Raw genomic sequence first — 25281 nt, 5'->3', positions numbered from 1 at the left:
CCCATATACCTATATACGTTTACCCTTCCATATGTGCTCAAACACTCATTTCTTGATCTTTGTTGGAGTTGTCATCTTACATATGTCAAATTCTTTAGTATAGGCAAACTTTTCTCTTGAGTGCTTCTCAGCGACTTCATTTACTCTGATTGTTCTATGCTCCCTACACCCACATTTGGTGCCACTTTTCCCATCACCAAAAACAATAAGCGTCTGTGTTCTAAATGGTACTTTCCCCTCCTCATCTCCTCTCCCTGGTAACCACCAATGAACATTGGTTTCTCCCTCTATATCTATTCTTGTCTTCTTATAAAAGTGAGGGATCATACAATATTTGTCCTTATATGCTTGACTTACTTCATTTAGCATTATAACATCCAGGTCCATCTATGCTAAATGTTTCCGCAGGCTCATCATTGTTCTTTATAGTTGTGTAGTATCCCATTGTATGTATATACCACACTTTGATTGCTGGATCATAAGATAGTTCTATTTCTAGTTTTTTTTTTTTTTTTTAATGTTATTCTGCTTTAGATAAAAATTTACAGCTCAAGTTAGTGTCTCGTTCAAAAATTTATATACATTGTTTTGTGATATTAGTTGTAATTCCCACAATGTGACAGTACCCTCCTCTTTTCTATCCCAGGTTGCCTGTGTCCATTGTTCCAGTTCCTGTCCCTTCCTGCCTTCTTGTCTTGCTTTTGGGCAGAAGTTGCCCATTTGGTCTCATATATGTGATTGAACTGGAGAAGCACGTTCCTTATGTGTGTTATTGTTTGTTTCATACCAAAACAAAAACCAAACCCGTTGCCATCAAGTCGATTCTGACTCATAGCGACCCTGTAGGACAGAGTAGAACTGCCCCATAGAGTTTCCAAGGAGTGCCTGGTGTATTCGAACTGCTGACCTCTTGGTTAGCAGCCATAGTGCTTAATCACTGCACCACCAGGGTTTCCTTTGTTTCATAGGCCTGTCTAATATTTGCCTGAAAAGTTGGCTTCGGGAATGGTTTCAATTCCACGTTAGAAGAATGTCAAGGGTCCATAGCCTCAGGGGTTCCTCCAGTCTCTATCAGACCAATAAGTCTGGTCTTTTTTTGTAAATTTGAAATTTGTTATATGTTTTTCTCCTGCACTGTCCTGGAATCTCGGTTGTGATCCCTGTCACAGCAGTTTGTTGTGGTAGGTGGGCACCTATTTCCAGTGTTTTTCCATAGTGGTAGTACAATTTTACAGTCCCACCAGCAGTGGATAAGGGCTCCAGTCTCCCTGCATCCTCATCAACATTTCTTGCTATCTGTTTTTTTTTTTTTTTTTTCCTTTTTTGTTTTTATTCCATGTCATGTTAGCCCAGGGTAAGATGGTATTTCACTGTAGCTTTGATTTGCATCTCTCTAGTGGGTAATATCATGAGCATCTTTTGGTATGTTTGTTGGCTGCTTGGTATGAGGTTTGGGTCCTGTTTCCTTTTTTCTGTGGTTGGATATCCAGTATTGCCAGTGCCATTTATTAGCGAATGGACTTTGACCCCTTGTTGAAAATCAGTTGTCCATAGATGGCTGGGTTTAATTCTGAGTTCTCAGTTCTATCCCGCTGGTCTGTGCATCTATCGTTGAACCAATACCAGGCTGTTTTTTTTTTTTTTTAACTGTACTTTTGATGAAGGTTTACAGAACTAGCTTCTCATGAAACACTTAGTACACATATTGTATTGTGACATTGATTGCCAACCCCACAACATGTCAACACTCTCACCTTCTCTACCTTGGGTTCCCCATTACCAGCTTTTCTGTCCCCTCCTGTTTTCTTGAACTTGCCCCTGGGCTGGTGTGACCATTTAGTCTTGTTTTGTTTTATGGACCTGTCTATTCTTTGGTTGAAGAACGAACCTTAGGAGTGACTTCATTACTGAGCTAAAAGGGTGTCTGGGGACCATATTCTCGGGGTTTTTTCAGTCTCTGTCAGACCAGTAAGTCTGGACTTCCTTTTTTTTTTTTTTTTCCTGTGAGTTAGAATTTTGTTCTACCTTTTTCTCCAGCTCTGCCTGGGACCCTCTATAGTGATCCCTGTCAGAGCAGAAGGTGGCATTAGCTGGGCACCATCTTGATGTGCTGGACTCAGTCTGGTGCAGGCTGTAATACTTGTGGCCCATTAGTCTTTTGGACTAATCTTTCCCTTTCATCTTTGCTTTTCTTCATTATCCCTTGCTCCAGATGGGGTGAGACCAGTGGAGTATCTTAGATGGCCGCTCACAAGCTTTTATGATCCCAAAGCAGAATGTAGAACATTTTATTTATAAACTATGTTATGCCAATTGAGCTATATGTTCCCTGAGACCATGGTCCACACAGCCCTCAGCTGAGTAATTCAGTCCCTTGGGGAGTTTGGATATATCTGTGGAGCTTCCATGACCTTGCCTTGGACAAACTGTGCCGGCTTCCCTAGTATTGTGTACTGTCTTACCGTTCATCAAAGTTACCACTTATCTATTGTCTATTTAATGTTTTTCCATACCCACTCCTCCTCTCCCTGATAACTGTCAAAGATTGTTTCTTTTTGTGTGTAAACATTTTCATGAGTTTTTATAGTAGTGGTCTCATACAATATGTATTCTTTCGTGATGAATTATTTCACTCAGCATAATGCCCTCCAGATTCATCCATGTTGTGAGATGTTTTACAGACTCGTCATTATTCTTTATCGTTGTATAGTATTCCATTGTGTTTATGTACCATAGTTTGTTTATCCATTCATCTGCTGATGGGCATCTAGGTTGTTGCCATCTTTTTGCTATTGTGAACAATGCTGCAATGAACATGGGTATGTTTATGTCTGTTTGTGTGATGGCTCTTATTTTTCTGGGTTATAGTCCTAGGAGTGGGCTTGCTGGATCATATGGTCTTTCTATGTCTAGCTTTTTGAGGAAGTGCCATATCATTTTCCAAAATAGTTGTATCATTTTGCATTCCCACCAGCAGTGTATAAGAGTACCAGTCTCCCCACAGCCTCTTCAACATTTATTATTCTCTATTTTTTTGGTTCGTGCCAGTGATGTTGGGGTGATATGGTATCTCCTTGTGGTTTTGATTTGCATTTCTCTAATGGTCAGTGATCACAGGCCATTTCTTCTTGTGTCTATTAGCCACTTGAATGTCTTCCTTGGTGAAGTGTCTGTTCATATCCTTCACTCATTTTTTAATTGGATTACTTGTCTTTTTGTTGTAGAGGTATTGGATTTTCCTGTGGATCTTACAGATTAGACCTTTATCGGATTTGTCATAGCCAAAAATTTTTCCCAGTCTGTAGGTTCTCTTTTATTCTTTTGGTGAAGTCTTTTGATGAGCATAAGTGTTTAATTTTTAGAAGATCCCAGTTATCTGGCTTATCTTCTGTAGCTTGTGTGTTGTTAGTTATGGTTCGTATCCTGTTAATGTCATTTATTAGGGCATCTAGTATTAATCCTATTTTTTCTTCTATGATCTTTATAGTTTTTGATTTTATATTTAGGTCTTTGATCCATTTTGATTAGTTTTTGTGTATGGTGCGAGGTGTAGGTCCTATTTCATTTTTTTGCAGATGGACCTCCAGTTTTGCAAGCACCATTTTTAGAAAGTCTGTCTTTTCCCCACTCAATGGACTTTGGGTCTTTGTCGAATATCAGGTGAACGTAGGTGGATGGATCTATATCTGGGTTCTCAATTCTGTTCCATTGGTCAATGTGTCTGTTGTTGTACCAGTACCATGCTGGTTTGAGTACCATAGCTGTATAGTAGGTTCCGAGGTCAGGTAGTGCGATGCGAGTCCTTCTACTTTATTCTTCTTCAGTAGTGTGCTTTAATTATCTGGGATCTCTTTCCTTCCCATGTAAAGTTAATGATTAGTTTTTCCATCTCTTTAAAGAATGCTGTTGGTATTTGGATCGGAATTGCATTGTATCTGTAGATTGCTTTGGGTAGAATTGATAGTTTCACAATTGTGAGTCTACCTATCCATGAACATGGTATGTTTTTCCATTTACGTAGTTCTCTTTTGATTTCTTGCAGTAGTGTTTTGTAGTTTTCTTTGTGTAGATCTTATACATCCCTGGTTAGATTTATTCCTAAGTTTTTTTTTTTTAGGGGCTATTATAAATGGCATTGTTTTCCTGATTTCCTTTTTGTTGTTCTCTTTATTGGTGTATAGGAATCCAACTGATTTTTGTATGTTTATCTTATATACTGCTACGTAAATGGAAAAACATACCATGTTCATGGATAGGTAGACTCACAATTGTGAAACTATCAATTCTACCCAAAGCAATCTACAGATATAATGCAATTCCGATCCAAATACCAACAGCATTCTTTAAAGAGATGGAAAAACTAATCATCAACTTTATATGGCAAGTAAAGAGATCCCAGATAATTAAAGCACACTTTACTGAAGAAGAATACAGTAGGAGGACTCGCACTACCTGACCTCAGAACCTACTATACAGCTATGGTACTCAAACCAGCGTGGTACTGGTACAACAACAGACACATTGACCAATGGAACAGAATTGAGAACCCAGATATAGATCCATCCACCTACGTTCACCTGATATTCAACAAAGGCCCAAAGTCCATTGAGTGGGGAAAAGACAGACTTTTTAAAAATGGTGCTTGCAAAACTGGAGGTCCATCTGCAAAAAAATGAAATAGGACCTACACCTCGCACCATACACAAAAACTAATCAAAATGGATCAAAGACCTAAATATAAAATCAAAAACTATAAAGATCATAGAAGAAAAAATAGAATCAATACTAGATGCCCTAATACATGACATTAACAGGGTACAAACCATAACTAAGAATATACAAGGAATTTCTCTTTTATACCTATTTTATTGAGAGTTTTTATCAGGAATGTTGGACTTTGTTGAATGTGTTTACTGCAGCCATGTGATTCTTTTGTTTATGTGGTGGATTATGTTGATTGATTTTCTAATGTTGAACCATCCTTGCGTACCTGGTATGAATACCATTTGTTTGTGGTGTATTATTTTTTTAAGTGATGCTGAACTCTATTGGCTAGAATTTTGTTGAGAATTTTTGCATCTATATTCATGAGAAATACTGGTCTGTAATCTTTCTTTTTTGTGGCGCCTTTGCCTGGTTTTGGTATCAGAGTTGTCCTGGCTTCATAGAATGAATGTGGAAGTAGCCCTTCCCTTTCTGTGTTCTGAAGTAGTTTGAGCAGCACTGGTGTAAGCTCTTCTCTGAATGTTTGGTAGAATACTCTAATGAAGCCATCTGGACTAGGGTTTTTTTGTTGTTATTGTTCTTGTTGGGAGTTTTTTAAATTATCTTTTCAATCTCTTCTCTTGTTATAAGACTGTTCAGATTTTCAACTTCAGTTTGTGTTAGTTTGGGTAGGTAGTGTGTTTCTAGAAATTTGTCCATTTCCTCTAGGTTTTCAGATTTGTTGGAGTATTTTTTTTTTTTTTTTAAATAATATTCTGTTATGATCCTTTTCATTTCAGTTGGATCTGTCAGGGTTGTATCCTTTCACCATAGCTATTCAATCTGTATGCTGAGCAAATAATCCGAGAAGCTGGACTATCTGAAGAAGAATGGGGCATCAGGATTGGAGGAAGACTCATGAAGACATAACTGTAATAAATATGTACACCAAACAGCTTTCAAGATGTTCTGTCCTTTACTGAGAGTGGTGTTTTGGAGTCTCCTACTATTATTATTACTATGGAGCTGTCAATTTCTCTTTTCAGCACTGTTAGAGTTTATGTATTTTGGAGCCTTTTTATTGTGTGCATAGATATTTGTTATGGTTATGTCTTCATGGTGGATTGTCCCTTTAATCATTTTATAATGCCTCTCTTTGTCTTTTATGGTGGTTATTGTTTTAAAGTCTATTTTATCTGAGAATAGTATTGCCACTTCTGCTCTTTTTTTGATAATTGTTTGCTTGATATATTTTTTTCCATTCTTTGATTTTTAATAAATTTATGTCCTTGTTTCTAAGATGTGTCTCTCATAGACAACGTATTGATGGGTTCCTTTTATTATCCATCCTGTCACTCTCTCTTTATGGGGTACATTTAGGCCATTTACATTCAGTGTAATTATTGATAGGTGTGAATTTATTCCTGTCATTTTGTAGTGCTTTTTTTGTGGTGGATGCTGACCTTTTCATTGTTCCTCTTACTCTCCTGTGCTGAATTCCTTTTGTTTGTGGATTTTTTTTTGTTTGTTTCTATAAATTTTGTGTTTACTGAAATTTTGTTTTTCTTCTTTATTTTGATGAGTATGTTTGTTGACTTTTGTGGCTACCTTGAAATTTACCCATATCTTTTGAATTTTGAGCTAGTCTTTTATTAGTATCACCTTGACTTCCTCTCCATTTGAAATTTCTACACCTACACCGTTTATTCCTTCTTTATTGTTCTGACGTTATTGTCATTTACAGATTAACCTTTCTGGTTCCCTGTTGTAAATCTTTTAGTTTTATTTTATCCTTGAGAGTTCATTACCTAGGTTGGTATCTGCCTGTTGCAGTCTCGTATCCTAGATTCAGGCTGTTGTCTTATGTTGTTGGTTTTCTAACTGAAGGACTCCCTTTAATAATTCTTGTAAATTTTGTTTGGTTTTTGTATATTCCCTTGACTTCTGTTTATCTGGAAATGTTCTCATTTTACCACCATATTTTAGCAAGAGTTTTATAGGACATATTATTCTTGTTTGGCAATTTTTTTTCTCTCAAGGTTTTGTGTATGTGATCTCATAGCCTTCTTGCCTGCATGGTTTCTTCTGAGTAATCAGAGTTTAGTCTTACTGTTTCCCCTCTGTATGTGACCTTTTGTTTTTCTTGAGCTGCTCTCAGAATTCTTTCTCTGTCTTTGATTTTAGTGAGTGTGATTTGATATGTCTTAGTGTTTTTTGGGGGAGGTCTATCCTATATGAAGTTCGTTGAGCTTCTTGGGTGGTCAGCTTTTCATCTTTTATGATATGAGGGAAGGTTTCTGTCAGCAGTCCTTCAGTGTTCCTCTCTGTTTTCCATTTTCTCCTCCTGTTCTAGAACTCTGGTCACTTGCAAATTTTGGCTTTTGATTATATCCCACATCTCAGGGTTTCTTCATTCTTTTCTCTGATTTTTCCTCAAACAAAGTAGCAATACTGGGCTGTTTTGATTACAGTGGCTGTGTAGTGTGTTTTGATATCGGAGAGTGTAAGGCCTCCTGCTTTCTTCTTTTTGCTCAGTGCTTCTTTGGCTATTCGGGGTCCAGTTGCTTTACTGGTCTCAATTTCTTTTGTGTATAAATGTGCAATTTGTACTAGATGATTTCTAAGGGACTTTATAGTTCTTTTTTTTTTTATATAGTTCTGGAATTCCATGATCATAATGTTAGACTGACAATTTTTGAAGCAAAACAATTATAGCCCACTGGAGGGAGCTCTGCTCTTTTTTAATGTTCTCAAACATTTTTGTTAAGAATTATATCTTTCAGGTTGTTGTTGTTGTGTAGTGTCAAGTCAATTCTGTCTCAGAGCACCCCTATATGACAGAGTAGAACTGCCCCATATGGCTTCCCAGGCTGTAACCTTTACGAGAACAGAGCAACTGGTGGGTTCCAACCACTAATGTTTTGATTAGCAGTCAAGCGCTTAACCATCATGCCACCAGGACTCCTCATATCTTTCATAAAAGAGTATAAAAATTGTATATGAGCAATTTAACTAAGAATAATAAAATGAGTATCTGTTGATGCATAATTTTCATCTTCCTCTCCTGAGAGGTCATCAAAGTCCTGACTTCTGTATTAATCATCCACTTGCCTCTCTTTGGAAACCCTGGTAGCACAGTGGTTAAGTGCTACGACTGCTAACCAAAAGGTTAGCATCAGATCTACTAGGTGTTCCTTGGAAACTTTATGGGGCAGTTCTACTCTGTCCTATAGGGTCGCTATGAGTCAGAATCGACTTGACAGCAATGGGTTTGGTTTGGTTTTGATTTTGCCTCTCTTTATTTTATCACTTACGCTTGTATCCCTAAACAATATATTGTTTTTGTTTTTGAAGTGTTTTTCAGTTTTTGAACTTTGTATAGAAAATATCAGTATGTATTCTTCTCTGACTTATTCTTTTGTTATTCATGATTTTTAAGATTCATTCCTGTTGATGTGTGTGATTATAGTTCATTCAGTGCTCACAGCTATGTCGTTTATTCGATTGTATTAATAGACCACATTTTATCTATCTGTTCTCTTGTTAGTAGATACTTGGGTTGCTTCCAGTTTCTTGCTGTTATGATCAATGCTACTATGAACATTTATGTACACGTCTCCTTTTTCACATGTGCGAGAGTTTTTTTAGGGTACTCAGAGTTACCTAGGAGTAGAATTAGTTTATAGGATATGTGTATGTTCAACTTTACCAGGTAATACCAAACTGCTTTTCACAGTGGGTATGCTGATTTTTATCCCAGTAGTAGAAAATATTTGATATTGACTGGTTTGTTAATTGATAATTTTTGCCAATGTGTTATGGGTTATATGTGAAATGCTGTTTCATTGTGATGTTATTTTGCATTTCCTGATTACTGATGGCATTAAGTATCTTTTTATATGTTTATTCATCATTCCTAAGTCCATTTCTGGAAATGCCTTGTATCTTTTCCCCTTTTCTGTAGGACTCTTTCTTGTAAATTCTTAGGAGATTTAAAAAATGTATATTCTGGATATTAATGCAATTAACCCAATTATATGGATTGAAAAGATCTCTCATATTTTTATTTTGGTGTTTTAGTGAGCAGAAAAGTGCTTAATTTTAGTGTTATTAGATATATCAATATTTTTCTTTATGTTGTATAATTTTGACATCGTGCTTCAAAAGAATTCCTTTACTACCCAAGGTTAGAGAGATCTTATGTTGTGCTTTAAGTGTTATGGTTTTTGCCCATGGCATTTATATAGGATCTGTATTAAGTGTTCTGGTTATCTATGCTGAGAAATAATCTGTCTCACAATTTAGTGACTTAAAACAGCCATTTTATTTTGCTCATGGTTTTTTTGTTAAGAATTTAGGAACAGCTCAGATGGGTAATTTGCCTCTCACTCACAAACATCAGTTGGGCCAAAAAATTCACTTCCAAAATGGCTTTTTTACTCACAAATGTGCCTTTGTGCTTCTTGGCCCCTTGTACATGGAGTTTCATTCTCTAGGGCATCTCCAAGCAGGCTCTGTTTTTCACAGCAACATGGTCTTAGGGTAGTCACCATACTTACATGGTGGCTGGATTCCAAGAGGTCGCATCCCAAGAATGAGCATCCCGAGTGCAAGCATTCCAGTAGGTAACAAGAGAGCTGCCAGGCAGTTGAAACCTGTGCCTGGAATCAGCACAGCGTTACTTCTGCTGTACATTATTTATCAGATTTAAAGGGGTAGAGAAGTAATCTGCTTTAGATGGGGGAGTGTTAAAGCTGCATTGTATAAGAGCATATCAGATGAGAGATATTGTTGTGGCTATCTTTGGAAGGTACAATCTGTCATAGTTTGCCACTTTCCCTAATAACATTCCTTCATTTGTAAACCACATTCACCTCCACCATCAAGTCTGCCAAACTTTCATCCCATTACAATATCACATGTAGCAATCACTGGTTCATAGTACTTCTGAAACGTAGTTGGATGTATGTCTGCCATTTCTTGATTAAGAGAATTCTTTGTGGCTTCTGGTCCTACTCTGGGCTCTTGTCTCTGCATTTTGAATCATCCTTCCTTTTCCATGAGAAATGAATTGTGTTTGCAGTGGAGTAGCTTTCTTAGAGACTCCTTGCTTATGGAAGTTTGGGAGCCCTGCCTGCTCTTTTCTTTTTGAACTGTTTCTCTCCTTTAGTCCAAGTGGATGGGGATTCTGTTAGTACTATCGTCTTAAAAAATGTTGTGATTAAAAAAGAATTTTTTTTTTTTAAATGAATCTTATTGCAGTTTTCACATTAGGCAAAACTCACAAATATCTCTTTTCCATCCTGGGCTGTTTACAAATCGGCTATGGCACCACACCCTTAAGATTTTTAGAAACCCTGTTAGTTTAACTGAGACTATGAGGTACTGCCTTCAATCTTTCCGAGGTTATAGCAAAAGAAACTCCCTGGATTTGATCTTTGCCTTGAGGCCATTTTTACTTTGAGAACCTTTTTATGGAAGAGATTTATGGAATGAGAGTTAGTTTTATTTTTGAGCCATCAGGTACTGGCACCTTTTTGTACTGGCTCCTCCTCTAAATTCTGCTCAAAAGCTGAATAGTTCCTTCTTTAGTTCCTCTCCCTCGACCCATACCTTGTCATCACAGTTGGCACTAGTAACATTCTGCGTATAAACCCCTGTTCATCTAGTACCATTTCTTTTTCCCGTGTTACCATAGGTGATACTTTACTGAACTTTATGTTACTACATGTTCTTGTTAGGTGCTGTCAAGTCAGTTCTGACTCATAGTGACCCATGTACAACACAACGAAACACTACCTGGTCCTTGGCCATCCTCACAGTTGTTGCTATGTTTGAGCCCATTGTTGCAGCCACTGCATCAGTCCGTCTCTTTGAGGGTCTTCCTCTTTTTCCCTGACCCTCTACCAAGCATGATGTCCTTCTCCAGGGACTGATTCCTCCTGATAACGTGTCTAAAGTACCTGAGACGAAGTCTCACCATCCTTGCTTCTAAGGAGCCTTCTAGCTGTACTTTTTCCAAGACAGATTTGTTCATTCTTCTGGCAGTTCCTGGTGTATTCAGTATTCTTCGCCAAAATAATAATTCATAGGCATCAGTTCTTCTTCAGTCTTCCTATTCATTGTCCAGCTTTTGTGTGCATATGAGGTAATTGAAATTACCATGGCTTGGGTCAGGTGCACCTTAGTCCTCAAAGTGACAGCTTTTTAACACTTTACAGAGGTCTTTTGCCGCAGATTTGCCCAATGCATTAAGTCGTTTGATTTCTTGACTGCTGTTGCCATGGGCGTTGATTGTGGATCCAAGTAAAATAAAATCCTTTACAACGTCAATATGCTACTACCTTACATGAGTCTTTTCTCCAACTTCTGATAACAGCTTCCTCACTGTTCTTCTAGCCCCGACTAGCAAGTCTCTCTGAGGTCCTTCAGGCCTCCAATCACTGCCTGATTCTGATGCAAACACACCAGTTTTCATCGTGGTTGTATACTGCTGTGTAACAAAACTAAGCCCAAAATTAGGGCTAAAACAACCGTTATCATCTGTGCCTGTTGAGGCTGGAGCATCCACTCCAAGATAATTTCTTAATTTACAAGCCTGGAGCTTCGATGCTCCTTGTCCTCTCTTTCTTTCCATGTAGTTTCTCACCTTCTAGGGCCTCTTCCTGCTGCTTAGGCTTCTGACAGCATGGTGGCCTCAGAGTAATTGCGTTTCTTGCATGATGGCTGGTTTCCAAAAAGGAGTTGCCCAAGAATGAGTGATTCAAGAACAAGAGTTCCAAGAGGCAGGAAGAGGAAACAGCCAGGCCAGTTAAGGGTTACTCTGAAAACTGGCATGCTCTTAATTCTGCCACATTACGTTTGTCAAAGCCATTAGAGCGCTTGTCCAGATCCAGAAGGCGAGAGATACCCACCGTCTCTCTTGAAAGGGTAGTGGCAAGATCACATTACAGAAGAGCATGTGAGGTGTGAAGTACTGTTTAGACATCTTTGGACGTGCAGTCTGCCACAGGGATGCGACTGCATTTTCCCAGATGGATAACCAGTTGGGCCAGCACTAGTTATTGAACAGTCCTTACTTTCCCATTGATCTGTAATACCTACTCTGTCATAAATCAGGTTTCTAAACATGTGTTTGTGTTTGTTTTGGATCCTCTTTGTTTAGGGCAATGTTTCTCAGCGGGGGGAAGATTTTCCAGGGGACCTTTGGCAATTCCTGGAGACGTTCTTGGTTGTCACAACTACAGTAGAGAGTGCTACCAGCATCCTATGGGTAAAGGCCTGGGGGTACTGCTAGACACCCTGCCATGTGCAGGACAGCCCGTCATAACAGAATTATTCAGCCAGAAATGTTAATTGTGCTGAGGTTGCCAAACCCTGGTCTATACTGCCAGTACCATATTATCTTAATTAGTCTTGGTATGTTTTACCTCCCTTTGTTTTTCTTCTTAAAGAGTGTCTTGATTGCTTTTGGCCTTCGTATTCCCATATAAATTTTAGGATCAGTTTATCATGTTTTGTGAAAGACTCTATATTTTGATTGGAATTTCACCAAAACTATATATCTTTAGGAGGAAATTGACATTTTATGATATTGAATCTAATTCACTCGCATGATATATACCTTTATCAACTTAGTTCTTTAATACCTTTCTAGAAAGTTTTATATTTTTCTTATTATTGGGCTTATAAATCTTTTGTGTAAGATGGTTTGCTGTGTTGGCTCTTCTGGGCCTTAATTTCCTTAAGTGAAAAGTGTGGCCTTTTATCTCTAACACACTTTTCCAGCTCAGGATTCTGTGATTTTAGTGTTAGAACTAAACTGATAACTTTCAAGGCAGAAAGGAAAAGTAGCCCACTAGAGGGAGCTCCTCTGTAGTTCATCTCAGGCAAGGTTGCCAGACTCAAAGGCTGTGTGAAAATAGATCCCACACCTGTTATTGATGGCTACAGACATTATTCATGGCAAAGACTTCATCATCTCAGTGTGGAAGAAAAAGTAACTCCCTGGCATCTATTCAATCACAGTTCTCCACATGAGAAATTTTGCTTTGGTCTTTGGAAGATACTATTTGTTTTTGTATGTGGAAACACAAGAAACACATTTTTGTAGCCAGGAGGAAATTTATAGATCATCCAGTTTAATTCCTTCATTTGACAAATGAATAAACTATGACTTGGAAAGACTGTTACTTTCCAAAGGACACACAGACAGTTTGTGAGAGAGCCGAGACCGGAATCCAGGTCCAAACATTTTTATGTTAAGGTGAAGGAATGGGGTCAGGGAGTGAGCAGTGGGTATTAGTGATGGGGTGGGGTTAGGAGCTGTATTTAATTTTGAATGAGCTAGGGGGTGGTCTTCAAATTCCCTGGGATTACATGCACGGTTGTGCATGTATGTGTGTGAGTGTGTATGTGTGTTTCTATCCGTGCATATATAACTGTAGTTTGTTAGGATTGCTGGCTTCTAAGAAATAGGACTGGATTTCTGTAGGCCAGCCTTTATTTACGGAGTGGGATACCTTTGACTTGCTTAAAAGATTCATTTAATTTATATTTTGGAATCTACTGGGAACATTTGTCTTGGTAACTTGATTACCAAAACTGAAAGCTATCTTTCAGTTTATTTATCTTTAACTTGATTTAATGATTTCCAGATCTCATTTTTTTTCTAATTCCAAACTGACTTTTCTAATAAACTGCAGTTATTGGATGTTCTTCTCAGATAAAGCTCAACTTCTCTGTTTACCATCTCCATTTAGTCATCCCTTTTCAAATTTATTGTGACTATTTTTAAATACTCTTACTATTTGTGATTCTCGTGATTCACCTTGCTGTAAACTTTCTTTGTAAACTGTAGACATTTTTAAAATTCTTTATTTCTGCATTTGCTATAATAATAAAGATTTTTATTTGGCTATTTCGTTGTTCAGTTACTCTTTTTTCCTATGGATATCATGGACAAAATATTAAGCTTTTTGACTGAGAAATATTTTAATTCTCCTGGAATCCAGATTTGTGGGGTCCGTGGAGTTGGGGTGACACACCCAGGCCATTTGCCCATAGGTGTCCTTTTGAATCTTGAGCCTTTGAGGAACTGGTTTTCCTGGAGTCACCTTCAAGTTAAACAATAGCCTAGTAAGCAGTTTAGGGGAGACCCTTTTGCCTTAGGCATTGGGCCCTTTTGGAGAATTATTTATCTGCGGCCAGTTTAGAGAAACAGGAACTCCAGGGTCTGACTGGAAGCTGTGTTTTAGGATATAGGGTGTGCCCGTCATGACTCTGTTTTTACAACTGACTAACCCTGAGATCCTGTGTGTGCTCTCACTCTGTCTCCTGAGAAACCAACATGGAAGGAATTTACAATGACCTTCAGGAGACTACCCTGCCCTGACCCCGCCTATATAACCTGTTTTCATATCACCTCTTGGGAGCGCCTTCCCGATACTTTCAGTTTGAGGCTGCTATTCACAATAAATATATTCTATTATACTTTTTTTTTTTTTTTATTTCTGGTGGTTCTCTGTGCATTTAGTTTTTTAACATGACTTAAAAGAACAACCCAACCCAACCAAACCAAACCCAGTGCTGTCGAGTTGCTTCCAACTCACAGCGACCCTATAGGACAGAGTAGAACTACCCTATAGAGTTTCCAAGGAGTGCCTGGAAGATTCGAACTGCCAACCCTTCAGTTAGCAGCCATAGCACTTAACCACTATGCAAAAAGAACAACAGGCCAAAATAAAAAGTCAACAATCTATTGACTCCTGGGTCACCATTATGACATAGAGTTCTTTCATATTAAAAAAAAAAAAAATCTGATCATATTCTTTCCTAACAAGCTAATGGAAAAAGATTCTCTGAAAACATATATACATATTTAATTACCTTTCTGTTGTTCTTTATCAGGTATGGTATGGTCTAGGCCAATTTAAAGAGAGCTAGAATTTAGGCTACTATGTATTAATTCAAGGAGTGATGCTGTAGATACCTAGGAGGGGATAGGAGCAGGGAGCGAGTGTAGAAAGGCAGAGTAAGAACACTGAGCAGCTTTCTAGCTCCTTCCAAGATGGATTTCTAGACTGAAGCTTCAATCTCAGTATGAAGTGTTGGATATTTAGGGTAAGTAAGATTAATCTTTGTTACAAATAGTTATAAGAGTGAATGTTAGGCCAAATGATTTTGTGCTAATACATTCTTTCTCAGCAAGTATTACTGAGAATTTCTCCATCAATAACTTCTATTTGCATACTTATCAACTGTACATTTTGACTTGAGTTATGAAGCTGCAAGGACTTTGAGCTGGGTGAAAAAAATGGCCTACCCTAGCATTCCATTAAGAACAACTTTAATCATGAAAATTAAGTGATAAGAAAACAAGTTTTATTTATTTATTTTTAAAATGTGTCTCATATTTGAATCTCCTGTTTTTCTCCATAAATGTTATCTGATGGGCATGATGAATGAATATTTAAAAAAAAACTGTATTATTGTTGGGTATGATTAGTTATATGTAATGATGTGATTGAGTATGATTTCATTTATTATCTGAGGTTTGAAATTATTATATAAATTCTCAAGGGTATAAGAATCAGGACTATTGTTAAAATATCTTTGTCTCCCACTGACTATAATAATAGAGAGCTTCTTCTTCGTTTTTAGATTTCCTCCTTCCTCACCCCTGAAACCATATCCAAAGAAGCCCTCATACCCAAAGGATGTTATTAAATTTCCGGAATGGAATGATCCCCCACCAGGCACTTCACAAGGAAACATTCCAGTAAAGCCAGTTGTTACGGTAAGTGCCCTTACTGAAAGACCTAGAGACTGGCAGTTGGGAGAAATAGTTTGTGAATCACCAGCCTTGGTCCAGTTTTTCCTCTGTATTAGTTTCCTAAGGTTGTCATAACAAATTACCATCAACTAGATGACTTAAAACAACAGAAATTTATTTTCACACAGTCTAGGAGAATCCCTCCTAGCTTCTGGTGACGGCTGGCAATCCTGGGTTGTGCTCGTGGCAGCAGGACTCCAATTGTTGCCTATATCTTCACTTGGCCATTCTCCTTCTGTGTCTGTTCTCCTTCTGTGTTATCTCTTCTCTTCTTATAAGGACACCAGTCATTGGATTAGGACCATCTGTTATGGATTGAATTGTGTCCCCCCAAAATATGTGTTGTAAGTCCTAACCTCTATACCTATGGTTGTATTCCCATTTGGGAACAGGGTTTTCTTTTGTTATGTTAGTGATGGCATATCAGTGTAAGGTATGTCTTAAGCCAATCACTTCTGAGATATAAAAAGAGCAGATTAGGCATAGAAGCAAGGAAGCACAGGTGGGGGAAGATTAGATGCCACACGAAGATCACCAAGGAACCCAGGAATAGAAGCTGAAAAGAGACAAGAATCTTCCCCAGAGCTGACGGAGAAAACCTTCCCTAGAGCCAGCGTCATGAATTTCAGACTTCTAGCCTCCTAAACTGGGAGAAAATTAATTTGTTTGTTAAAGCCACCCACTAGCGGTATTTCTTTTATAGCAGCACTAAGAAACTAAGACAGCATCCTAATCCAGTATGACCTCTTCTTAACTCAATTACATCTGCAAAGACCTTATTTCCAAACAAGGTCACATTCACAAGTACCAAGGATTAGGACTTCAACATATCTTTTTTGGCGACACAATTCAGCCCACAATACCGTTGATCCCTTATGTAGTAACAATGGCCTAAGAGTACTTTGAACAGTATCATACTACTGAAAGACAGTAATAAGGAAAAAGAAGAAAATAGTATACCCATAGTATCTTCCAGAGAGAATTGCTATTATTAACATTTTTGATATGTATCTTTTTTCTATGTATGTTTTAACATAAAAATAAGATCATGATGAACTGTTTGTAGCCTACATTTTTTTACTTAAGACAATATATTATGGCCATTTTTTTATGTTATTAAAAATTTGACATTTTTAATATTTCAGTGTCTCATATGAAAGTAGGAAACCCTGGTGGTGTAGTGGTTAAGAGCTACAGATGCTAACCAAAAAGGTTGGTCGTTCAAATCCATCAGGCACTCCTTGGAAACTCTATGGGGCAGCTCTACTCTGTCGTATAGGATCGCTATGGGTTGGAATTGACTTGATAGCAATGGGTTTGGTATATATGAAAGAAATATATTTTATTTATCTAGCCCATATTGCTAAATATGTATGGTGTTTCCAAATTTTCAGTATTATAAACCACGGTAGTGAGTGCCATCTTTACAGATAAATGTTTAAATGTATCCATGAGTATTTCTCTAGAATAAGTTCTAGAAGTGAGTTTTCTAGACAAATGCAACAACCTATACATCTGCTTTCAAAAATAAAACCCTTAATTTAGATACTTAAAAAAAAAAAATTCAGAAATCCATGTGGTCTTTGAATTTCACTTGACACGTTAGTAATTCTCAAAAAAAAAAAAACCAAAAATCAATTTTCTTACTCTATTTCCAAATTTATAGTATTTTTCTATAATACTACTTTTGCAAAAAACTATCGTAGAAACTCTTTTGTATATTTCTTCTATGTTTTTCCTCTAAAAGTTAACATTCTTCTCTGAGATTACCAAAGGAAAGTGTTAGGAATCGCGTCAAGCAGCCTAAATATGAGAAATGAGGTACTAGTATTGTTGAGGTGGGAAAGCTGTGGGACTTTGGGCACATTATTTATCCTTCCAAGTCTGAATTTTCCTCTCTGTAGAAAGGGTTTGATAATACAAACTGCCTTGGGGGTTCATTCCTTCTTCTCTTCTCTTTGCCATCTCCAGGCTGTCCTTGTGGAGCTCTTGTTTTTCCCACTTTTTGCAGGTGCCAAAGATCAGGGGGCCACTACCCAATATTGTATGTATTTGATCTTTGCTTATTAAAAATCAGAGAATCTTGAAAATAATGCGCTTTATATTATTTTACAACATCACTCGGTTTGAACAGTGCATGAATTTGAATAGGTATTCCTCCACTTAATTTTGAATTAATAAAATTTTACTGCATCGATACTTCATTGATTAACTTCCACAGGAAAAAGTATCTAATGTCATGCATATTGCCATAGCTCTTCTGTAGTTTATGAATATTCATTTATAACGTGACCCGATCATTAAAAGAATTACTGAGGAGGGCAAAGGTGGTTCAGTGGTAGAATTCATGCCTTCCATGTGGGAGACCTGGGTTCCGTTTCCGGCCAGTGCACCTCATGCACAACTACCACCCTTCCAGCACTGGAGGCTATGTGTTGCTATGATGCTGAACAGGCTTCAGCAGAGCTTCCAGATGAAGGTGGACTAGGAAAAAAGCGTCCACTTCTTAGCTGGGCAGTCTACTTCCAAAAAATCAGCAAATTCAAACCCTGTGGATCTCAAGGTTCTGATGTGCAACCAATCACAGGATGGCAAAGGACCGGGGAATGTTTCGTTCCATTGTGCACCAGTTTCTATGTGTCAGGGGCCGACCCCACAGCAGCTAACATGAACTCCTTTAAAATCCACGCAAAGTTCGTTTATATTCCTAGTTATTATTTTAAATCCGATAAGAACTAGCCAGATGAAATACATTTGTAACAAAATGATTTACCATTTTACATTGAGATATTTATAATCTCTCTCTCAATTAGAATTCAGAGATGTGGTTCAAGCGTCACAGTATTGCTATTGGAGAGGTGCCGGCTTGCCGTCTTGTCCACCGCAGACAGCTGACGGAGGCCAACGTAGAAGAGATATGGAAGTCTATGACGTTATCACAGTATGTGCCTTAGTTTCTACTTTTAATACTGATATCGGCGAGAACTTTTAGTGCATTTTTTCCACTCTTTTGCTTCTCTACTACCCTCTGCATAGTTAATTTTCTGAAATTATGTATAAAAATCTCAACTTCCGATTGCATTATTTGCAGCTGCACTGCTTAGCAAAACCAATTTTACTGAATTCTTTGCATTGTCTATCATTATTTATATAATAGTTAAGAACAGGAGCTTAAAAGTTTTTAAGAAATCTTAAGCTTAATGAAACTCATGTGGAAAGTCTGGTCTATATATTTTTTTTATAGGTTATGGTAAGAGTGTCACAGCAAAATTTTTCTCAAAAAAAAAAAAAAGGAATAGTAGCGGTTTCTCATCATTGGATAAGCCAGTTTTTATAATATTTTCACATATAAAACTGTTGCCTTGGCATTCAGGTGTTACGTTATTAAAATCAGTGAAGCTGTATGTTAATGGGAAGGATATCTTTTAAGTTTGTTTTTGTCATACTCAATTTTTAACCTTTTTGCCCCACAAAGACATTGGGTAATACATGAAAATAATACATTCTAGAGATTAATCTTTTGCAGTACCAGATTTTTTGATAAATAATGATTTTTAAAAAGTATCTAATTTATTATTTGTTTGTTTAGTTTACAGAAAATCCTTGGCCTACATTCCTTAGAAGAAATTTTAGACAGCAAACTTGTCAACTCCAAGTTCATCATCCATAATGTATATAGTGTTAGCAAGCAGGGAGTTGTTATCCTTGATGACAAGTCAAGTAAGTACATAAAACCATTTTGTTCTAGGTTGACCCAATATGTTGGCTTTTATTCAACCCTTGCCTAAACTCTGGTGTTTAGTTTTTTTAAAATAAAAATTACTTCTTCACTGCATCTACCTTTCTCTTATTTAATACTTTTAACTAATTGTTTGGGTTAAGAAAATGTTGTAGAAAGATGAGTGTCCAGGCCCCTGAACAAAATTCATCCAAAGGCTAGTTCAATATTAGTTACACTGGGCATAAACCAAAAACCAAGCCAGCTGTGGTTGAGTTGATTCCAACTCACGGTGACCCCATGTGTGTCAGAGTAGAACAGTGCTCCATAGGGTTTCCAATGGCTGTGATCTTTTGGAGCTAGATTGCCAGGCCTTTCTTCTGAGGTGCCTCTGGGTAGATTTGAACCACCAACCTTACATTCAGTAGCTGAGTGCTTAACCGTTTTCTCCACACACGAATTCCTTACTGGGCATTAGGTGGCTCCCCCTGGAAGATCCCCTGGAAGATCCCTGAAAAGTGAGTAAGCTTGAGAACTAACTGGGAGTTTGATTAGTTTTAAGGTGGGTCCTGGGTCTGATTGCATTTAGTTCTCATTTATCTTTTCATTATGGTATCTCTGTGTCAGATTTTCTGGGATTGTCTTGATTTATGTATTTTAAAGTTTCTCGCCTTCTTCCTATGATGGGCTCTTTTGTTGGTTCTTCCTTTGATTCAACTTTTTTTTTCCAGGTTAAGAATAAGGTTTTATTTCATTTTGATTGCTTTCATCTTTATTTAGTTTTTTTTTTAATTGTACTTTAGATGAAGGTTTACGAAGCAAACTAATTTCTCATTAAACAATTAATATACATATTGATTTGTGACATTAGTTGCCAACCTGACGACATGTCAACATTCTCCCCCTCTCAAGCTTGGGTTCCCCATTACCAGCTTTCCTGTCGCCTCCTGCCTTCTCATCCTTGCACCTGGGCTAGTGTGCCCCTTTGGTCTCATTTTGTTTTATGGGCCTGTCTAATCTTCGGCTGAAGAGTGAACCTCAGGGGTGATTTCATTACTGAGCTATAAGGGTGTCCAGGGTCCATACTCTTGGGGTTTTTTCAGTCTCTGTCAGAGCAGTGAGTCTGGTCTTTCTTTGTGTGTGTGTGTGTGTGAGTTAGGATTTTTTTCTACATTTTTCTCCATCTCTGTCTAGGACCCTCTATTGTTATTCCTGTCAAAGCAGTCAGTGGTAGTAGCCAAGCACTATCTAGTTGTGCCGGCCTTAGTCTGGTGGAGGCTGTGGCTTATGGTCCATTAGTTATTTGGACCAATCTTTCCCTTGTGTCTTTAGTTTTCCTCATTCTCTCTTACTCCAGACTGGGTGAGACCAGTGGAGTATCTTAGATATCTGCTCACAAGCTTTTAAGACCCCAGACGCTACTCACCAAAGTAGGATGTAGAACATTTTCTGTATAAACTGTGTTATGCCAATTGAATTAGATGTTCCCCAAGACCATGGTCCCCACAGCCCTCAGCTGAATAATTTGGCCCCTCGGGGAGTTTGGATGTGCCTATGGAGCTTCCATGACTTTGCCTTGGACAAATCGTGCTGGCGTCCCTAGTATTGTGTACTGTCTTACCCTTCACCAAAGTTACCACTTATCTATTATCTGTTTTCCCACCCCTACCCCTCCACTCCCTCATAGCCACCTTGTTTCTTTTTGTGTATAAACCTTTTCATGAGTTTTTATAGTAGTGGTCTCATCCAATATTTGTCTTTTTGTAATTGACTTATTTCACTCAGCATAATGCCTTCCAGATTCATCCATGTCTTGGGATGCTTCACAGATCCATCATTGTTCTTTATCGTTGTGTAGTATTTCATTGTGTTTGTGTACCATAGTTTGTTTATCCATTCATCTGTTGATGGGCATCGAGGCTGTTTCCATCTTTTAGCTATTGTGAATAATGCTTCAGCGAACATGGGTGTGCTTATGTCTATTCGTGTGATGGTGCTTATTTCTCTAGGATATACTCCTAGAAGTGGGCTTGCTGGATCATACGGTCTTTCCACTTCTAGCTTTTTAAGGAAGCGCCATATCATTTTCCAAAATGGTTATTTCATTTTGCACTCCCACCAGCAGTGTATAAGAGTTCCAATCTCCCCGAAGCCTCTCTAACATTTGTTATTTTCTGTTTTTTTGATTCATACCAGTAATGTTGGGGTGAGATGGTATGTCATTGTGGTTTTGACTCACATTTCTCTAATGTCTAGTCATCAGAAGCATTTCCTCATGTATCTGTTGGCCACTTGAATGTCTTCTTTGAAGTGTCTGTTCATATCCTTTGCCCGTTTTGTAATTGGATTGTCTTTTTGTTGTAGAGATATTGGATTTTCTAATAGATTTTAGACGTTAGACCTTTGTCTGGTTTGTCATAGCCAATTTTTTTTTTTCAGTCTGTAGGTTCTCTTTTTACTTTTTTGTTGAAGTCTTTTGATGAGCATAAGTGTTTAATTTTTAGAAGATCCCAGTTATCTAGCTTATCTTCTGGTATTTGTGCATTATTAGATACGGTTTGTATCCTGTTAATGCCGTGTGTTAAGGCCCCTAGAATTGACCCTATTTTTTCTTCTATGGTCTTTATATAGTTCAACTCTTGATGCTGAGATTGGGTGAAAGCAGAATGACCTTTTGGATATGTGATGATGGTATTATGCTTTTTGGCAATATTATTAAATTTAGGGCTGGTGACTCCTGGGCAGCAGACAGAGTTGCACTAGTAGGAACTTGAGCAGTTATGAGAGGGAAAGAGGTTTTTCTAGGCCATGTTTCCTGACAGGGACAGAATGCATCTTTGAAATCTGAAACACTACTCCTATATCAGGAAGGAAGGACAGTGGGAGACAGTAATGAACAGATTTGTGATTTCATGAGTTGTCATGTTAATATCAACATGTGAAATTAAGTTACATAGAATGAAAGGGGTGTAGACTTTGAAATACATATGAAATTCTTTCACATTCCCTGAGTGTAGCGAACATTAGTACTTTGAGCTGCCAGTTAGATGACCAGGCATCTTTCAATTTCTTACACAAGTTCTTTAGAAAGAAGAGAGTACTTCACAAGCCTCAGATTCATTAGATTTAACACGATTCAACAAGCACCTTCACAGTTTTACAGAAAGTGGAGAGGATGAAGAAGTGGATGAGTGAACGCTGGCCCAGGTCATCAAGTGTCCGTGCCAGGGCCAGGAGGGAAGAGACTCTCCACCAAATGGTTCCCTGGAATTTTCCTGTAGCAGTGTCGCTATTATTACTTTAAGGCTCTCCTAATATTAATGGTACATGTCCACACGTCACTGGAGCTTTCTCAGCCTAAAACATTTTAAAAATGAAACATTTAAAATGACACTCGTATTGGACTTGTAGAATTTACCTTTTTTGGGTGCTTGTTAAACTGGTTTAACAAATCTATTTGATAACTAATAATTTACTTTTTCAGTTTCTTTTTCTTAATTCTCAAGATAATGGATTTGTTAGTTTGTTTGCTTGTAACAACTCATCAAATGTCTTCATTTTACTAAAGCCTTAGAAGATATATCTTACCCTTAAAGACATTGGTAGATGTGATTTTTACAAACACATGTTCTAACACTGATACTAAGGAAAGACTTTTAAATGCCATAATACATAACTAGGTGAGATATATAATGTGATTTCATATTTTACTTGGACAAGCAATACATTCTTATTGTATCAAGATTGCATATAATTCCTTGAGTTATATGTAATTGCATAAAATACTCTTTTTTATTTTTCTTTTCCTGCAGAAGAACTTCCTCATTGGGTACTGTCAGCTATGAAGTGTTTGGCAAACTGTAAGTACTAATTACCTACCAGTTTTATAAAATTAGCAGAAATTAGTGCCCTGAATTGGAAAATATTTCTGCTTAATGGCCTGAGCACTGATTTGAAATCTGTGAGATAGACAGTTAATGGTTTTGGTATAACAGCTGTGCTTTTGGAACCCTGGTTGCATAGTGGTTAAGAGCTCAGCTGCTAACCAAAAGGTCAGCAGTTCAAATCCACCAGCCACTCCTTGGAAGCTCTACGGGGCAGGTCTACTCTGTCCTATAGGGTCACTGTGAGTCGGAATCGACTCAACGACAATGGGTTGTTTGTTGATTTTTGTTACTGTACTTTTATCGATAAATTTATCTGTGACTCAGTGAGAGCACTGAGTTATGGAAAGTTTTTAAAGGAATTTAGTGCTTGACTTTCCAGTGGCTGTAATAACACTGCAGATGAAATCCACACCACCCTTTCTGACTGCTTCGTTTTAGGAAAGACATTAGTGATATTGCACGTGATATTGTAACACATCGTTGCCTGTTAACAGTTTACAAGTTTTTATTCCTAATTACCTACATGAATTCCTAAGGATTCCCTGTACTTACACTATCAATTTGCTCAGCAGATCTTGCCTAGTTTGGGCTTTGCACAGGGTGATATTTTAAGGGGGAGAGCAATGTTTTAGAAGACTGATCTAACTGAAAGGCAGAATGGTTTAGAAGGAGAAGAACCTGCGTGCAGAGGTACAAGAAAGGCTATTTCAATAATTTGGGTGTAAGTTGAGGGGGCCTGGACCAGTGTGGTCCCTCTGAGGATTTTCAGAGAGTTGGATATCATAGGCACTGCAAAGGAGCGAGTTAACATAGTATCTCACTAACTGTACCTTTCTTGTGGAGATTTTCAGAAGGCTTAACCCAAAGAAAAGATTCCAATGGTTAATGGCTTAACTCAAAAAAGCGATTTTAATGAGAAGAGTTCCAGTTATTTTGACAGATTGATAATGGTGATATTTGATCTAGAGTACCTTTTGTTATAGTTGTTGGGTGCTGTTGATTTTGACTCATAGCAATACCATGTGACAGCACAGAACTGCGCCATAGGGTTTTCTTGCCTGTAATCTTTATGGAATCAGATGGCCAGGTGTTTCTCCCTTGGAGCTGCTGGGTGGGTTCAAATAGCTAGCCTCTTGGTTAGTAGCCAAACACTTAACTGTGTGAGCAACTTGGAAGCCGCATGAGTCATCCCAGAGAGGTAGTTTCTTCCCTTTTGGGTAGGACTAGTATGTAAATAAGTAGGTGTGTAGTTTCTTGAATTAGTCAGTCCTGAATTACTGATTTAACTGGAGTTAATTTTGTTTGATTATACAATGGAACTCAGTATAATGTGGGTAAGCTTAACAGTAATAGATTGAAAATGATTTTGTACTATCATTCTGAATATGATTAGCAATATTAGTTTGTGTGAAGCAAAGTCCTCTGGGTTTAACTATTAAAATATTCATTGATTTTTGGTTAATATTTTGGAATCTCTCAGCTGCCGAATACTGTGATTTTAGTTTGGAGGGGTGCTTTTTATTCTTCCTGTCCAACCATTTGAAATAAATTAAATTTAAATTATATATCTTTGGCCAGAGACAGAAATGACAAGAAAGAAGATACAAATGGAAAGTTAAATTACCCATTTCTGAACTCCCAGCAAACCAAGGATTTGGAAGTTGATCAGCTGGGAATGAATACAGGAAGCTACTATAACAAATTTAGACTATAATATGTTCTAAAGTAGAGATTAATGTGTGTTTATAACGTTGAATTTCTAGTGATTATCGAAATATAGTGGAGAATATAATTTTCCCACAAGTAGGATGTATGCATTACCATAAAATCCTGCATAAAGGTTAGAATAGCTGGAATTACATATCAGTGGAGAAGAAAGATGTGAGCAGTCACTTCATAAGGATCTTCGCATGTGTGAGGTGGTGTTATGTTAGGTAGAAAATTTTGGAAACAGGGAACATGTATCAAGTACAATGCTTTGTGAATGGCTGACATACAATAAGATATTTATTCATGTGTCAAAGGAAAAAAGGTGACCAAAGGACATGGTTATCCTTCTGAATAAAAACAAAACAAACAAGCCAAACCTGTTGTTGTCAAGTGGATTCCAACTCATAGTGACCCTGTAGGACAGAGTC

General features: G+C 37.7%; 1 protein-coding gene across 1 annotated transcript in view; it reads left to right on the top strand.

Moving 5' to 3' along the window:
* Positions 1-25281, top strand: part of DEPDC1B (DEP domain containing 1B) — an 86403-nt gene that overhangs the window by 20220 nt on the left and 40902 nt on the right. Inside the window, exons 2-5 of the mRNA XM_023545483.2 lie at positions 15367-15502; positions 18352-18479; positions 19128-19258; positions 23069-23116. Of these exons, the coding sequence (XP_023401251.2) occupies positions 15367-15502; positions 18352-18479; positions 19128-19258; positions 23069-23116 (443 nt within the window). The remainder of the gene's footprint in view (positions 1-15366; positions 15503-18351; positions 18480-19127; positions 19259-23068; positions 23117-25281) is intronic.

This window comes from Loxodonta africana, chromosome 2 (genome assembly GCF_030014295.1).
Source record: "Loxodonta africana isolate mLoxAfr1 chromosome 2, mLoxAfr1.hap2, whole genome shotgun sequence".
In the NCBI taxonomy this organism is placed as follows: Eukaryota; Metazoa; Chordata; class Mammalia; order Proboscidea; family Elephantidae; genus Loxodonta; species Loxodonta africana.
Note: the sequence above shows the minus strand (reverse complement) of the source record. Positions and strands in the feature narration are given on the sequence as shown.